Source organism: Gorilla gorilla, chromosome 20 (genome assembly GCF_029281585.2).
Source record: "Gorilla gorilla gorilla isolate KB3781 chromosome 20, NHGRI_mGorGor1-v2.1_pri, whole genome shotgun sequence".
Lineage (NCBI taxonomy): Eukaryota > Metazoa > Chordata > Mammalia > Primates > Hominidae > Gorilla > Gorilla gorilla.
Genome location: NC_073244.2, coordinates 61,249,747 through 61,266,691, shown reverse-complemented (window position 1 = coordinate 61,266,691; position 16,945 = coordinate 61,249,747). Strand labels below are relative to the sequence as shown.

Genomic DNA, 16,945 nt, shown 5'->3' with positions numbered 1-16,945 from the left:
AACAGCTGGCTCTGGGGTTCTCAAGATTTATTCAGGATCGTGTTAACGGAGGCGGTGGGAGGATAGGGTCCCTGACGTGCCGGGGACACACACAGAGAACCCTCCCCGCCCCCGCAAGGGAGGGGGGAGGCTCGCTTTTTCTTAAAAATATAAATGTATTTATCTGCATTATCACGTCCCTGGGGCACCCAGCTGGCCGGCCCGTGGGCCACAGGGCAGGAAGGGAAAAGGGCGTAAGTCTCAGCAAGGCGGAGGAGAGCTCCGCCAGGTGGGGATGTGGGGCAGCCTCACAGGGCCCCGTGCTGGGCCTGGTATCGGGACAGCACGGCGCGGTAGTGGGACAGCTCCTGGCGCACGGCCACCACTTCCTGCCGCAGCAGGGCGTTCTCCTTCTCCAGGAAGGCCGCCCGCACCGATATCTGGTTCTCCTTGAGCCGCCGGGCGTCACGGGACCGCTTGGCTGCCTCGTTGTTCTTGTACCGCCGGCTCCAGTATTTCTCATCCTGCAGGAGAAGAGGGGGAGAGCACTGAGGCCCAGAGGGACCCAGGTCCCAGCGAGAGAGGAAGGGAGCCCCAGCAGCAGGGCCTAAACCACACCAGGTCTCTGCTGGGATAGGTACCCAAGGGTCTGCCTTTCTAGGGCCCTGGTTGCTAAGGAGATTGGGCCCCTAGCAACAGTAAAGGCATGAGATAGACCCCCCACCCTCAAGCAACTCGCTTCAAGTCTCCACTCTGCAAAGCGGACCCCAGCCCTCCCCACATGATAAAGGCCTGCATGCAGTTAGCTCTTGCTTGCTAAGGATGCTTGTTCCCTAGCAACAAGGCCTTCATGGTCTGAGGGCTTCTCCCAATGAAGAGCACTGCCCTGCCCTGCACATTGCCTTTCCAGATCCTGGTTGCTAAGGAAAGCTTGGTGCCCTGGTGATGGGGTTTGGTGTCCCATAAAATCCTCGCAGAGCTGGGGCCTTCTGACCTGGTTGCCAAGGCAACCTCATCCATCCTTGGCAAACAAAAGTGAGATCTAAGTGGTTTCAATGACTGTGGCCAGCCTCTGACCTGCTGGCCTTGAACTGAGGCCAGAGAATAGCCTCCTCCCCAGTAGGACCTGACTGAGAGAAGAGCTGTCTCTTAGGAAAGGGGACTATCCTGAGACCTCCCCAGAGGATTATACCTAAAGTCCTCCCATCCTGGAAGTTGGTTCCTAAGAAAGACTCCTCCTTAGTAACCAAGGACCACTGGGCTCAGAAAGATGCTCTCTACTCCACTATTTAATTAAAGCCCAGTTCCTGCTTGTGAGGGTAAATCCAGTCCCTAGCAACAGGGCCCTCTAGAAGGAGAAACCACTGGTGTAGATCTGACTTCCAGGCCAGTCCTAGGTGCTTCAAGTAGCTATGTGTTACGCAAGGGTATGGCAAAGTCTTGTTTGTTTTTGAGATGGAGTCTCGCTGTGTCGTTCAGGCTGGAATGCAGTGGCATGATCTCGGCTCACTGCAACCTCCACCTCCCAGGTTCAAGCGATTCTCCTGCCTCAGCCTCCCAAGTAGCTGGGATTATAGGTGCCCGCTACCATGTCCAGCTAATTTTTGTTCTTTTTTTTTTTTTTTTGAGATGGAGTTCTCACTCTGTCGCCCAGGCTGGAGTGCAGTGGCGCGATCTCGGCTCACTGCAACCTCCATCTCCTGGGTTCAAGCGATTTTCCTACATTAGCCTCCCAAGTAGTAGGGACTACAGATGCGTGCCACCACGCCCAGCTAATTTTTGTATTTTTTTGTAGAGACGGGGTTTCACCATGTTGGCCAGGATGGTCTCCTGATCTCGTGATCTGTCCGCCTCGGCCTCCCAAAGTGCTGTGATTACAGGTGTGAGACACCACACCCGGAACATTTTTGTACTTTTAGTAGAGGCGAGGTTTCACCATGTTGGCCAGGCTGGTCTCAAACTCCTGACCTAAAGTGATCCGCCCACCTCAGCCTCCTAAAGTGCTGGGATTACAGGCGTGAGCCAACGCACCTGGCCCGGAATGACAAAGTCTTGTAACAGAAGCCCAAGCAACTCTTGCTAGGGAAGACTCCAGTAATGGCAAAAAACAAAATGATGCAAAGATGCAATGACTGCTCAAATCACCCCAAATCAGAAAGTGGCACTGGCTGCTAACAGAAGCCTGAAGTCTCCCACCAGTGAGAAGTCCAGGCCCAGGAAACAAGGCCTAAAAGGGCTGGCAGAGTCTTCATCCTAGCCAAATGCAATCACTCCAAAGGAAGTCCCACGTCAGAGATCAAAGGCCTGCTGAGTAAGGAGAGACAGGCCACAGGCTGATATCCCATTGCCAAGGGAAGACTGTCCTTCGCAATTGTGCCTTGTGGAGCTCTGGACCCAAGTAATAGGAGAAGCTCCAAGTCTCTACAAGTAGACCTAGCAGAGCTGGCTTAGTCAGCACCCCACAGTGACACTGTCTTTTGTTTTAAGACAAGGTCTCGCTCTGTTGCCCAGGCTGGAGTGCAGTGGTGTAATCTTGGCTCACTGCAGCCTCAGCCTCCCAGGCACAAGCAGTCCTCCCACCTCAGCCTCCCAAGTGGCTTGTAGAAATGGGGTTTTGCCATGTTGCCCAGGCTGGTCTTGAACTCCCGAGCTCAAGAGATCCTCCTGCCTCAGCCCCCTAAAATGCTGGGATTACACGAGTGAGGCCCCTCGCCCAGTTGACACTGTCTTCATAAACCTCAGGCCCCTGCCCCCTTGTGCCCCGTGGCCAAGGAGGACTAATCCGTGGCTGCAGGCCAGGAGAGGCTGAGCACTAATCCCAAGGAGAAGCCCAGGCTTGACTGTGAGAAAAGGCCCCTCCCTGGCTCTGGGGCATGTCTCCAGCCAAGTCTATGTCCCACATCCAGCTCTGCTCACCTTCTGCTCCTCTGGCACCTGGATTTTCCTTGCCTTCTTCATGATTGGCTGGGGCTTAAGTTCCTCTTCTGAGAAGCGATGTCTTCGAGGGTCAAAGGTCTCGTGGCCAGGAATGCTTGATAGGGCAAGATCAGCTGGGTCGGGTTCAAAGGTCATCAACACCTCCACGGTGTCTGGGTCCACAGGGCTGGGTGTGTCCCGAGAGGTCAGGCCTTGGGGAAACAGCACGTGTCAGCTGAGTGTGTATTTTAAGGAGGGGGTTTCCTGAAGCTACCTCTTGCTGTGGTATCATAGCCACATGGAAAGTCCTTCTGGGATCGAGCATAAATTCGGCCAGGGATTAATCTCCCTGATATAAAATATGAAGGTTCCCTTGGCCAGGCGCAGTGGCTCACGCCTGTAACCCCAGCAGTTTGGGAAGCCGAGGCGGCGAATCACCTTTAGTCAGGAGTTCGAGACCAGCATGGCCAACATGGAGAAACCTCATCTTTACTAAAAGTACGAAAATTGGCCAGGTGTAGTGGCGGGCGCCGGTAAGCCCAGCTACTAGGGAGGCTGAGGCTGGAGAATTGCTTGAACCCGGACCCTGGAGGTGGAGGTTGCAGTGAGCTGAGATCACACCACTGCACTCCAGCCTGGACAACAGAGCGAGACTCCGTCTCCAAAATAACGAGAAAAATGAAGGTTCCCCTAAGCCATAAAGATGCTTAGAGATCATGGAGCCATATCCACCTTTACAAACAAGGAAACTGAGTCCCAGTCATAACTGACTTGCCCTAGGTAACACATGAATCAGGGCTATTGCTTCTACACTTGATCTTAGCCAAAAGGCCGAGAAGCAATGGGGCTATTGCTTCTAAAACCTCAGGACTTCAGATGCACAGTCTAGCCTGAATCCTACTTACCGAATCCACGACCTAAGCTTAGACCCCAGACTGTCCAGAGAAAAAGAATCTACTGCACTGACAAGCTCTCAAGTTAGAGTCTAAGAGCTACTCGCTGGGAAGAGGAGGAGAAGCTGCTCTAAGGTTCCAGAAGATTGGTTCGAAAGGAGGCGCCTGTACCTTTAAGCACCAGCCAGCCGGGGCCAGCTAAGGACACAGGTTCAGGGCCGAGTCACGTGCTGACGCCTGCTTCCCTCCTCCTCCCTTCCTCCCAGGCCCCCCTGCCATCGGCGCCCTCACGTTCCCCCGGCCCCGCCCCCTCGCGCTTGAAGGCGCCTGCGCGAAGCGCGGAGGAGGGATGGGAGGACTCACGTGGCGCAGGAATGTGCCGCTGGGAAGGGTAGGGCCCTGGTTCGGCCCGGAGGTCGGACCTGGAGCAGGTGTGCCTAGGAATCCCCGACCTGCAGTCCGTCCCTGGAGACCTCAATGTGCCCAAAGGGAAACATCTTTCCTCTTGCTCTTCCAGTCACTTAGTTCCACTCAACCTCCAAAGATTCCCAACCCCCTGCTCTCCGGGGAGCATCGGCCTCCTGGACCTTCCCAGAACCCCCGCCACTGGGCTACCCACGATTCTGGGATCCCAGGCCTCTCCTAGGAATATAGGAAGCTTGGCCCCAGCCCCAATTGGAGGATCCAGAAACAAGATCCCTAACGTTTTCCCTTCTGAAGAACTCTGGGACCCGGGGCTGCAGCACGCCCCACTGGGGGACCCAGGGACCTGGGCTGCCAGTCTCTTATGTCCTGGGTAAACAGAATTCTGTGCCCCTCCTTTGCCTTTGCCCCTGTAAAGGACCTAGGGGGCTCCAGTCCTATCCGAGTTCCATCGATTATAGGCCCAGATTCGGGGGTCAGTCCACTCCCCAGTAAATAACTCTGGTGTTCCGGACTTCCAGTTCTGGCTTCACGAGTATCCACATCGTTTGTCCCCAAGTCCCACAGAAAAACCCACAAAATCTCATTGGGCAGGCTTCCTGGAATTTAGGGTTCCAAGTCTCTCCTCCCCTATGGATCCAGAAGACCAAGTCCCTGACCCATTAAGAGACACCGAATCTGGCCCCCTCCCACGACACCCCTCGACAACTGGACACAGAATTCGAGGCCGCAGCCGGGTCCCACGGTCCCAGCCCCCAGCGTCGCACAGCCCCGCCCCCTAAGTCCAAGCCCCGCCCCGTCAGGACCCGCCCCGCCCCCTTCGCCGCACCTGCGCGGTGGCCGCTGGCGGTCCCGAGGGCAGCCCGGGCGGGGGCGTGCCCAGGAGAGGAGCGGGGGGAAGCCGAGCCGCACGAACCCGGCCCTGGGGAGGGTGCGGGCGTCCGCGCGGGCGACGGCTCCGGCGACGGGCCACCGGGGGGCGGCGGGCTGGGCGGGAGCCCGTGCTCCAGCAGGAAGGCGTCCAGGTCTACGTACTCCACATCGCCGAACGGCAGCGTGCGCTCCCACAGCAGTGGCGCCAACAGACCCGGCGCGGGCACCGGCCCCGGGCGCCCCCGCGGGGACCCGCCGCCCACCACTGCCCCAGCCGGGGCATCCGCCGGGCCCGCAGTCTCCAGGCCTGGCCCAGGGGTTGTGGCTGCAGGCAGGGCCGCCTTGCGCTCCTTTTCCTTCAGGAGACCTGCGGGCCGGGAAAGACGGGTTGGGATGAGGGTGAGGTGGGGGAGATAGAGATGGAGAAGAGACCCCGAGTCCGAGAGGCACAGGGCGGAGATCCAGAGAAAGAGGGGACGGGGGGTCGGAGAGGAGAGACGGGAGAAAAAGGGACGGAGACGCAGAGTGGGAGAGAGACCCAGAAAGAATGGAGACGGGGGTGGCAGAGACAGGTGGACAGATTCACAGAGATGGGGACAGAATGCCGGGAAGGAATAGACACACAGAAAGACAGCGAACCAGAGAAAGAGAGACGGAAGTTCAGGAATAGGGGGGCAGGGACAGGGTAGGTGGAGGGTTGGGCAGGTGAGAGAAAAAATGACAGCTCTGTAATTTCACTGTAATTACCCAACCCCCATCCCCTGCGCGCTGTACCCCCTTCCCCTCCCCCACCATCTGTAAGGGGCAGGAAGGGGCTCTATTCCTGGGGCACATTCCTCATCCCTAGACTCCATGTGACCCCATGACGCCCCGCCCAAGCCCGTGTCACCACCGTGTGAGCACCCGACACACCCCCTCCCTGGGACCCCAGGGGTCCAGACTCCCGGACCAAAAGGAAGAGGAGGCTGGGGCCTACACTCTTGTGAACTAAGCGGGGAGGACGTTGGGGACGTTGGTGCCTGGGTCCTTAGGGTGGACGGGCTTCAGAGCCGGCGCTTTTGGGTCCTGGGCGCCGAGGGATCTAGGGGCCTAAACACCTGAGTAATTGAGTAGATTAAGGTTGGGAAGATGGACTCCCCGCACACAGGTTTCTGTGGGACCCCGCCCCACGGCACCTGAGTCCCTAAGGGGGTAGGGTGTCCGAAGTGGGTGAGATGGGGGTTAGAACTCACAGCTGGCCGGCTCTTTGGGCTTGCTGGTCCCCTGCAGAAGGCTCCGCAGCCCAAGCAGCGCTCCCCCGCCAGGGGGTGTCCCGGCCGGGCCGCCCAGCAGCAGAGGGGCCGGGGTCCTGTCGCTCACAGGCCGCGCCATCGCCTGGCACCTGCCCCCAGGCTCACGGGTTCATGGAGAGGCGAAGGGCTGGCCTGCCAGTCACCAGCACACTCCAGTGGTTTGGACGAGTGTCTGCCCAGGGGCGGGCGAGTGTAGCCTGCAACCCTCCAGTATCCAGAACGCTGCAAATCCTAGGAGCGACGGGGATTTGAGGTCCTCGGTGCAGAAACGTGCAACTCAAGAGGGTCCCGGGAGATCATGCAATCTGGGCGAGGGGGTGTCCAGATCAAGCGGCCGGCTCTTTGCAGCCGAGGGTGAGAGGGGACTCAAGGCGCTCCTTCTACAAGGTGGGCGAGCCTGGCTCTTGCAAAATCTGCAGCTCTCGCAACGGAAGGCGCTTTGCAATCTGCACCGAGAGGTGTGCGCGGAGGGGCGGAGGAGGGGGCCGGAGGAGGCGGACGCCTTGAGGCGTGGCCAAAGCAAACTTCTTTCGCGGAAAAAAAAATCCAAACCAAAACACCCGACGCCACAGCGCGCGCCCCTCCTCCGGGTCCCCGCCCGGCGCGTCCAGCCCCGCCCGCCTCTATGGGCATGCACCCCAGCCGCGTGCCTCCCTCCGGCTGCAAACACGGACCAATCGTCTCCGACACCTTGAGACGCACAGCCAATGGGGCCTCTGGGTCCGCGAGGGCCCAGGAGGGCGCGTGAGGGGCTCAGCGCGTGAAGTTGCCTTGCCTTTCGGTGGGAGGCGGGACACTGACCTACATTTGCCCAATGGGAGGCGGTACTGGGGGCGGGACCGTGACCCAGTTTGGGCCAATGAGGCAGGCGGGAGGGGGAAGCACATGGCTCTGCTCGTGCTGCCTGATGGCGAGGGGGGTGATGGGGGGAAAAGGGGCGCCGCTTAAAGGGCCGCGGTCCTAAAGATGATTTTGAGAAGCAGGAAGCCAAAATACCGAGAGCGGAGGTTTAGAAAGAGGAAGATTGGTTTCCGGAAGTAGTCTGTTCTTTAATACCCAAATGTTTCCCCACCGCGCCTAGAATCAGACCACTGAGAAACAGGAAGTATTCTGTCCCTTTAATAGCTTTGTTTTAGGGGTAACTCCCCTCGCCTTGTGGGGAGGCTTAGGACGGGCGGGTGCAGTCCTCGAAGGGGAGTCTCAGCGACCATGGGGGACACCATCCACTGTAAGACAGAGAACAACGGCAGGGGGCGTCAGTATAGGATGGAAGGGGCGGGGAGTGTGCAGGGGGCGTGGGCTGCGCCGCGCTGGGCTCTACCGTCGGAAGTCTGCGAGCGGGGAACCAGAATGTACCAGGTCGAGAAGCACTGGGCTGAACCACAAAAAGCCAGTAGGAGGGGGGAATCGGGACGTCCAGATTCAGCAGTAGGCTGAACTACTTGAAGGTCTTCATGGGGGGGGGGTGTGGACTGTACCATGTTGCGAAGCCGGGGGGTGTGTGAGATTCCTGGGCTAAACCACAGGGAGGCAGAGGTGGAGGGAAGGGGTTGTACCTTGTAGATTCTCAGTAAGGGGGAAGGGAGCATCAGATTGTCGAACAGCGTAAGGTAGTACGACTTGGAAAGGGAGAGAGGATCCAAATTGTACCATTTTGGAAATTCACAGTAATAGGAAGCACAGAACAGTAGGTAATTGGACCATAGGAAGGCAGGGGTCAAGGGTTATAGACCAAGTTACAAAGCAGTGAAGAGGAAAGACAAATCGTGGGCTAGCAATGGCCTAGGGCTGGCAGGTGGACTGTACCACATAGATATGTAGGGAAAGAGAGAAAAAGAGATAGCTCACGAGGCTAGACCATATAGACGCAGGAAGGAGGATGGGACTGAATCACACTGAGACACCAAGGGGAGACACATATAAGCGGGTTAGCCCAAGACTTAGAGGGGGTGCAGACTGGACCATACCATGCAGGCGGTAGTTGGGGCCTCGGCAGCGCCTCTCGGGGTGCCGGGGGTCCCTGTTGCCCCTCAGTGCCCTGTGGGCCAAGGGCTGCAGGGGCCGGCTGTTACCGCTGAGGCTCTGGAAGATCTGGGATGGAGGATTCTGGCTCAGGAGTCTCAGGGAGTGCATCTGCAGTGGAAGGAGGGTGGGAAACTGGGAGTGAATAGTGAATGGTCTTGGTGACGTCACGCAGGAAACCCCGCCCCTGGGAGCAGGTGGGCGGGGTCTGTTCTCAGCCCCACCCACCCCCAAGGTGGTCTGACCCTCTTACCTACTTGAGTTCAGTCTATGAGGAGAGGGAGGGCAGGTGAGCAAGGGGATGCCCAGGCCAGTGAGTGGAGTACCCAGGCCTAGGAAGGGCGGTGCGGACAGAGGGTCACCTGAAGGGAGGTGATATTGAGGGCCCGGTCAATGAGGATCCAGGTGACAGTCTCGGAGCAGGGCGGGGTGCTGAGAGAGCCCTGATAGGTGATGAAGCCGAAGGATTCAGGGAACAGGAGTTCCAGGCTCAGGTCTTGAAGAAAGTAGGCATCATCTACGGGAATATCAGGCCAGAGTAAAGAGGGGTGGCACTCTTGAACCCCCTCGTGTGTGACCACTGCCCCCAGCACGTCAGGGACTTACTCTTGTAGGAGATGCGAGTGATGGTGTCGCGGTTAAGGAGGCGACTGAGGAATGGGTTAGAGGTACTGGCAACCTGTGTGGGGGTACGAGGTGAGGACACAGGAGCCCAGAAGTCCAAGCCCTCAACCTTCTCCTCCCCCAGGACCCAGGAGTCTGGGCCTCCCAGCACCCCGCTTCCGTCAGACCCCGGGTTCCAGGCACCCAACTGCTCCCTCCCTCCGAATCTCGCCTCTGCTCACGTTGACAAAGAGGCTGAGAATGGCCAGGCCATTGGGGCCGCGGGAGGCAGCGCTGAAATTCCCGTAGAGTTCCTGGTTGAAGTGAATGAGCTGCACCTGGGGGTAGCACAGAGCATGGGGTCCCCCAGCAGAAGGGGAGGAGAGCATGACCCCAGCTTTGGGGGCCCGAATCAGGCTGAGGATTAGTGCTTAGGGTGGGAGGCCAGTTCTGTGGAGGAGGATGGGGTGAGACACTAAGAGGGTGAGGTGGGAGGAATTGGGGTGACTCAGGGCGGAGGGTCGCGGGTAAACAATCAGTGGCCACTACCTCAGCAGAGAAGCCCTGGTGGTTGATCTGATGTTCCGAGCCGGCTCCGTCGCGAGCTCCAAACAGCAGCCGCAGTTCACTGAGTCGGTGGCTGTAAAGGAGGGGACCTCCAGACACATTGACCACAGGTCGGGGTGCAGGCAGGAAGGAGACATGTCGGCCGGTGTTGTACAAGGTTCCCCGGAGCTGTGGGAGAGGCGAGAGCTGTCAGGGGGCAGGGAGAGATCTTTTATCTCTCGTTTCCCACGCCTACATTTTCTGATTCCAACAGTCTTTTTTTTTTTTTTTTGAAACGGAGTTTCGCTCTTGTTGCCCAGGCTGGAGTGCAGTGGTGTGATCTCGGCTCACCGCAACCTCCGCCTCCTGGGTTCAAGCGATTCTCCTGCCTCAGCCTCCCGAGTAGCTGGGATTACAGGCATGCGCCACCATGCCCGGCTAATTTTGTATTTTTAGTAGAGATAGGGTTTCTCCACGTTGGTCAGGCTGGTCTCAAACTCCCGACCTTTGGTGATCCACCCGCCTCAGCCTCCCAAAGTCTGGGATTACAGGCATGAGCCACTGCGCCCGGTCTTTTTTTTTTTTCTGGGGGGAGACGGAGTCTCACTCTGTCGCCTGGGTTGGAGTGCAGTGGCGCGATCTCCGCTCACTGCAAGCTCCGCCTCCCGGGTTCACGCCATTCTCCTGCCTCAGCCTCCAGAGTAGCTGGGACTACAGGCGCCCGCCACCACACCCGGCTAATTTTTTGTATTTTTAATAGAGACGGGGTTTCACCGTGTTAACCAGGATGGTCTGGATCTCCTGACCTCGTGATCCGCCCGCCTCAGCCTCCCAAAGTGCTGGGATTACAGGCGTGAGCCACCGCGCCCGGCTTTTTTTTTTTTTTTTTTTTTTTTTTTTTTTAAATAGAATCTCCCTCTGCTGCCGAGGCTGGAGTGCAGTGGCGAGATCTCGCCTCACTGCAACCTCTGACTCCTGGGTTCAAGCGATTCTCCTCCCTCAGGCTCCCGAGTAGCTGGGACTACAGGTGTGTGCCACCACACCCAGCTAATTTTTGTATTTTTAGTAGAGACAGGGTTTCACTGTGTTGGCCGGGCTGGTCTCAAACTCCTGACCTCAGGTGTTCTGCCCACCTTGGCCTCCCAAAGTGCTGGGGTTACAGGCGTGAGCCACCGTGCCTGGCCTCCAACAGTAATTTAATCATTCAACATAATTTGAACACTGACCACTTTCCAGGCTCTGTGCCAGTCTGTAAGTTGGTGCCCAATATTGGTGAATTTGTTTGATTAACAAATATTGACTGAGCTGGTGCTATGTGCCGTGGATGCAAGAATGGAGCAATAAACAAGTAGACAAAAGTTCTGGGCCTTATGGAGTTTATGTTCTAATGAAGGCAAGACAGACAATTGTGAATCACATAAGTAACTGCTTAATTAATTACATCCTGAGCTCATGTTTGGGGGAACTGGGAGCTCTGAGGTGTCATAGGGAGCTCAGCTTAGATGGGAGATGTCAGGAAAAGCTTCCCTGCAAAGGTGACATTTTATTTTTATTTATTTATTATTTTGAGACAAAGTCTCACTCTGTCACCCAGGCTAGATTGCAGTGGTGCCATCACAGCTCACTGCAGCCTCAAACTCTTGGGCTCAAATGATCCTCCTGCCTCAGCCTCTCAAGTAGCTGGGACCACAGTCACATACCACCATGCCCAACTAATTTTCAATTTTCATTTTTTTTTTTGGTAGAGAGGGTTCTCCCTATGTTGCCCAGGCTGGTCTTAAATTCCTGGGTTCAAGTCATCATCCTGCCTTAGCCTCTGAAAAATACTGGAATTACACACATGAAGCACTGCACCTGGCCAAAGGTGACATTTTAACGGGGACCTGAAGGATAAGCAGGGGTGACTTGCAAAAGAACAAAGAGAAGGGCATTCCAAGAAGAGGGAACAGCAAGTGCAAAGGCCCTGAGGTGGCCTGTTTGAGCAACAGCAAAGAGACTTCATCAAAGTCCAGTGAACAGAGGAGAGAGAGGTTATGGAGGCTGAATGGTGCAGGACCTTGTGGAAAACAGTAGAGAGATTTGTATTTTTATTTAAATAAACTGCATATGTAGGCTGGATGTGGTGGCTCACGCCTGTAATCCCAGCACTTTGGGAAGCTGAGGTGGGCAGATCACCAGAGGTGAGGAGTTTGAGACCAGCCTGGCCAACATGGTGAAACCCCATCTCTACTAAAAATACAAAAACCAGCCGGGTGTGGCGGTGGGCGCCTGTAATCCCAGCTACTTGGGAGGCTGAGGCAGGAGAATCGCTTGAACCTAGGAGGCGGAGGTTGCAGTGAGCTGAAATCGTTCCATTACACTCCAGCCTGGGCGACAGAGCGAGACTCCAACTCAAAAAATAAAATAAAATAAAAATAAATAAACAAATAAATAAACTGCATATATATAACACATTTGCCAGAGTGCCAAACATATAGTAAGTGCTATGTAAATGTTTGCTGTTATTACATATCCTAATAGGAGGATTTTGAGCAGGAGTGACATGATCTTATTTGTGTTTTAAACATCTCTCTAGCTGTGGGGTGAATAGATTGCAGGAAGTTGAGAGGCAGGCCAGTGAGGAGGGTACGCCACCAGTCCAGGTGGGAGATGATGGTGCCTACATGAGACTGGGAGCAGTAGAGGGCGTGATAGGTGAAAGGATTTGAATAATATTTAGCAGCAAGGCTAGGAAGAACATGGATTGGAAATGGACGTGAGGGAGAGAGGATAGGATGGGGAATGGCTTTGAGGCTTTTGGCTGGGGCAGCTAAATGAAAGGCAGTGCCGGCTCTTATAAGAAATGGTATTGGCCAGGCGCGGTGGATCACAGCTGTAATTCCAGTACCTTGGGAAGCCAAGGCAAGGAGGATCACTTGAACCCAGGAGTTCGAGATCAGCCTGGACAACATAGTGAGACCCCACCTCTACAAAAAACTTAAAAAGTTAGCCAAGCATACTGGCATGTGCCCGCAGTCCTGGCTTCTTCCTTCCTTTCCTTCCTTCCCTTCCTTCCTTCCCTTCCTTCCTTCCTTCTCTTTCTCTTTCTCTTTCTCTCTTTCTTTCTCTCTCTCTCTCTTTTCTCTCCCTCTCTCTCTGTATTTATTTCTTTCTGAGATGGAGTCTTGTTCTGTCACCCAGGCTGGAGTCCAGTGGCGTGATGTCAGCTCACTGCAACCTCCGCCTCCTGGGTTCAAGCAATTCTCCTGCCTCAGCCTCTCAAGTAGCTGGGATTACAGGCACATGCCACCACACCCGGCTAATTTTTGTATTTTTAGTAGAGATGGGGTTTCACCATGTTGGCCAGGCTGATCTCGAACTCCTAACCTCGTGATCCACCCACCTCGGCCTCCCGAAGTGCTGGGGTTACAGGCATGAACCACCACACCCAGGCATGTCCTAGCTATTTTTGAGGCTGAGTAGGAAGATCACTTGGGCCCAGGAATTTGAGGTTACAGTGAGCTATGACTGGGCCACTGCACTCCAGCCTGGGTCAGAGTGAGATCCCAATTCCAAAAAAAAAAAAAAAAAAAAAAGTATGGTTCCCAGCATGGTATTATAAAGCAGGTCCCAGCATTCATGCTACACTGCTTGGTTTGAATGCCAGTGCTGGCTCTCTGTGTGATCCTAGGCAAGTAACTTAACCTCTGTGTGTCAGTTTCTGCATGTATATAATAAGGTTAATAATTGTACCCATTTTGGCTGGACGCAGTGGCTCATGCCTGTAATCCTAGAACTTTGGGAGGCCGAGGCAGGTGGATCACCTGAGGTCAGGAGTTCAAGACCAGCCTGACCAAAATGGAGAAACCCCATCTCTACTAAAAATACAAAAAATTAGCTGGGCGTGGTGGTGCATGCCTGTAATCCCAACTACTCGGGAGGCTGGGGCAGGAGAATCGCTTGAACCTGGGAGGTGGAGGTTGCAGTGAGCTGAGATCACATCATTGCACTCCAGCCTAGGCAACGAGACCAAACTCCATCTCAAAATAATAATAATAATAATAACAATAATAATAATTGTACCCATTTTGTGGGGTGGTTATGAGATGAGAGGCTTATCAAGCTTTTAAATCTGCCTGGCACAGGAAATGTTCTGCTTTTCATTGCTTCTGCAGAGATGGGGAGACTAGGGGACCATGCTTGGGAAGGGAAGAATGGGTGATCCATTTTACAGTGTAAGCAGCCTCCTCTCCACCCACTGGGTGTCCCCTCCTCCCCCAAGGCTGCTCTCCTACCTCAGCACCCCATTCCCCAGCCTCTATTCATGCCCATCCCCAGTGGGTTCAATAGCTCCTCCCTCCAAGCCCCTTACCTTCTCTCCTCCAGTGCTGAGTCTTAATGGGGGCAGAAAGGGGTCATAAAGAACCCTCTTCAGCTCCACATCCACGGGGCTCTGCCGCTTCCCCACAGCACACAGACTCCACGCTGCATTCACCAGGCCCCAGAAAGGAGGCCCTGGGGGTGGGGTCGGAGTAGGAGGACAAGGGGTCAGAAATAGAGACTGGATCCCAGGACTGGTATCTGCTGAGTGGGCTGTGATCTGGACTCCCAGATCCCAGGGGAGGAGGGGCTAGGGACCTAGACTCCTGGGTCTGAGGGAGGACTGGGCACAGATCCAGAATTCTGGGTCCTAGAAGAATCTTGGAATAGTTTCCAAGTTTAGCAGAGACGGGTTTCACCAAGTTGGCCAGGCTGGTCTTGAACTTCTGACCACAGGTAATCCACCCACCTCGGCCTCCTAAAGTGCTGGGATTTCAAGCGTGAGCCACCGCGCCCAGCCGATCAAACCCATCTTAAGCCATTGTAGATGGAACTACAACTCCCAGCAGGCCCCAGTGCTACCAGCCTACCCCTCTGCTGCCTACCTGCCCCAGAGCCCCGTGGGAGTTGTAGTTCTTTTTTTAATCTCTCTTATCCCACAGCTGGATTATTATTAATGTGTTGGGGAGAGGAGCTGCAAGAGAAGGCTGGACAAGGTGGGGGACGGGGACACCCAGCCTCTGGTTCCTAGCAGGAGCCAGGACCTTCCTCTCCCGGCAAACACACACATAATCTCCACCCCCACACTTTCCTTCCACTCACTCCCACTCACTACTTGAAATGCGCATGTATAATGTCCCATGGTGAGCCCCTGGGGTTCAGAAGCTGGCCCGACTCCTGAGGGACAGAGGAGGGGGCTGGGACTCCTGGTCCTAGGGGGAGGAGGGAGCTGGGAACCCAGGTTCCTGAGTCTGAAGAAGGAGGCGCCGGGAGGGCCGGACTCCTGGGTCCCCGCCTTGGCGGCACCTGGCACGAAGTTTCCCTGGAGATTATCCTTGTAGCTCCACCAGTCCTCGGGGTCAGGTGCTGGTCCGATGTGAGCTGGGAAGAGAGCAGCCTGAATCCCTCTCCTTGTCATCCCCACCTCCACCCTCCCTCGGGGGCTCCTCCCGGGAACCCCAGGTCTTACCTGCTGCCCCCAGTGCAGCCCAGAGTACCAGCGCTCGAGGGGCGCTCAGACGAGCTGCAGCCCCCATCCCCAGGAGGCCTCCGAGGGACCCCTGCCCAACGCCCTGCCCCCCTCTCTCAGCTCCTCTGTCCCCTCCTTCTGGGACCCTGTCCCTCCAGGACTTCCAGCTTTCCTCTCCTCCCCACAGGGAGTCCCAGTTCCCCAAATGCCAAAGCAGCCAGGGACTGAGATCCCCCCTTCAAACCCACTCTTCTCTCTCCCGTCTCTCTGTGTCTTTCCTCTTTCCTCTGCTCTTTTCCCGGAACCCTCCAGTCTCCCTCTAGCTCCTGATCTTCCTACTTCTCTCAGCCTTCTGCTGCCCCCAGGGCTACCTCTTGGTTCCTAACCCACACCTCCTCTCCGTTCTCTTTTCATTAAGCTCTCCCAAGCCACCTAACTCCAGGTCTCCATCCCGCATCTCCTCCTCCTCCTCCCTCTCTCCTTTCCAGCTCCTGCCTCTTCTCCCCTCTCTCCTTCTTCACCTCCTCCCGCCCTCCCTCTGTGTCGGCCTCCAGCTTCGTGCTCTCCCCACCTCCTCCTCTCCTGCCTCTTCTCCCTGTTTCAGTCTCTCTTCTCTCTTGTCCCTTCCTCCCTCCTCCCCCTCCCTCTCTCCTCTCCCGTGGTGTTATTTAATTTTGTTGTTGGGCTGGGGGAGCAGGTGATCTCATAGCGGCAAACACTCCTCGGGTTGGCTTGGGGTGGGGTGTGCGAAAGGGCAGGATTCGGGAGGAGGTAGGGGGCTGGTCCTCGGCTCCCAGCCGCGCTGGGGCCACGCGGGCGGGGGTGGCCGGGACACCTGGGGCCGGGAGCAGGCTGTTTCCATCCTCCGCAGCAAGGGGAAGGGGGGGCGCTTAAGGTGGAGCTGGGAGTGGCTTCGGAAGTCTCCATGCTGGGGGCCGCCGGCCTTGGCGGATGCAGGGTCCCCCTGCTCGCTGGGACCCAGGTTGGAGCCGCCCCAGCGCCCGCAGCCCCCCTTCCCCGCCCCAGGGCTCCACTGGGTCCTCTGCCTGGGTCTGCCTTAACGGGGCCGGGGGATCCCCTGGGAGCCTGAAGTGCAGTGAGGGCTGCTCGCCGGGAGGGGGAGGCAGAGACCTGGCGAGGGAGAGAGAGGCGGGGAGGAGGAGCCGGGAGGGCAGAGGCGGAGAGCGGGAGGTGAGGACCCACATGTGCGGAGGCTGGGTAGGGGAGGGGAGCCTGAGATGGATACGGAGAGGAAGGGCGGAGGGACAGAGGGTTAGAGAGGCAAGAACAAACCGCCAGGCAGGAGTGAGGAGGAGGGGGAGGAGGAGGAGGAGGTGGGGGAGGAGGAGGAGGAGGTGGGGGAGGAGGAGGAGGAGGAGGTGAAGGAGGAGGGGGAGGAGGGAGAGGAGGGGGAGGGAGAGGAGGGGGAGGAGGGAGAGGAGGAGGGGGAGGGAGAGAGGAAGGAATGAATGAGAGAGATACAGATAGAGGCAGAAAAGGAGATACAGAGACGCAGCGAGACAGACATGGAGACATAGAGACACACACTTAGAGATAGACAGAAACTCAGAGACCAGGCAGCAGATGGGGTGGGGAGAGACAAAAAGAGAGAGAAAGAGCGATCCAAAGACAGAGAGAGACACCAGATTTTTGTATTTGGGGAGAAGAGATGGGGTCATGCTATGTTGCTCAGGCTAGTCTCAAACTCCTGTCCTCAAGGGATCCTCCCACCTTGGCCTCCCAAAGCATTGAGATTACAGGCATGAACAACCATACCCAGCCTCAGAGAGACCACATATTATTGTTGTTGTTGTTACTTATTATTTTTCACCCCGTCTAATGGTAGTGAAACTGCTCATTGTCTTCTTTTATTTTCTTTTTTGAGACAGGTCTTGCAATGTCACCCAGGC

At 56.3% G+C, this 16,945-nt stretch overlaps 2 protein-coding genes across 2 annotated transcripts; both read right to left on the bottom strand.

Annotated features, from left to right (window-relative positions):
• Positions 1-12: 12 nt before the first annotated feature.
• DBP (D-box binding PAR bZIP transcription factor) lies at positions 13-7,010 on the bottom strand. The gene is made up of 4 exons (XM_055370103.2): positions 6,317-7,010; positions 5,041-5,451; positions 2,896-3,107; positions 13-503 (listed from the first exon to the last, which is right to left on the bottom strand). The coding sequence occupies exons 1-4, from the start codon at positions 6,453-6,455 to the stop codon at positions 288-290; spliced, it is 978 nt and encodes a 325-aa protein (XP_055226078.1). The 5' UTR covers positions 6,456-7,010; the 3' UTR covers positions 13-287.
• A 463-nt stretch (positions 7,011-7,473) lies between these two features.
• Positions 7,474-15,857, bottom strand: CA11 (carbonic anhydrase 11). The gene is made up of 9 exons (XM_055370102.1): positions 15,036-15,857; positions 14,873-14,947; positions 13,899-14,041; positions 9,551-9,736; positions 9,244-9,339; positions 9,005-9,077; positions 8,761-8,915; positions 8,344-8,509; positions 7,474-7,602 (listed from the first exon to the last, which is right to left on the bottom strand). The coding sequence occupies exons 1-9, from the start codon at positions 15,100-15,102 to the stop codon at positions 7,577-7,579; spliced, it is 987 nt and encodes a 328-aa protein (XP_055226077.1). The 5' UTR covers positions 15,103-15,857; the 3' UTR covers positions 7,474-7,576.
• Between the last annotated feature and the right edge of the window lie 1,088 nt (positions 15,858-16,945).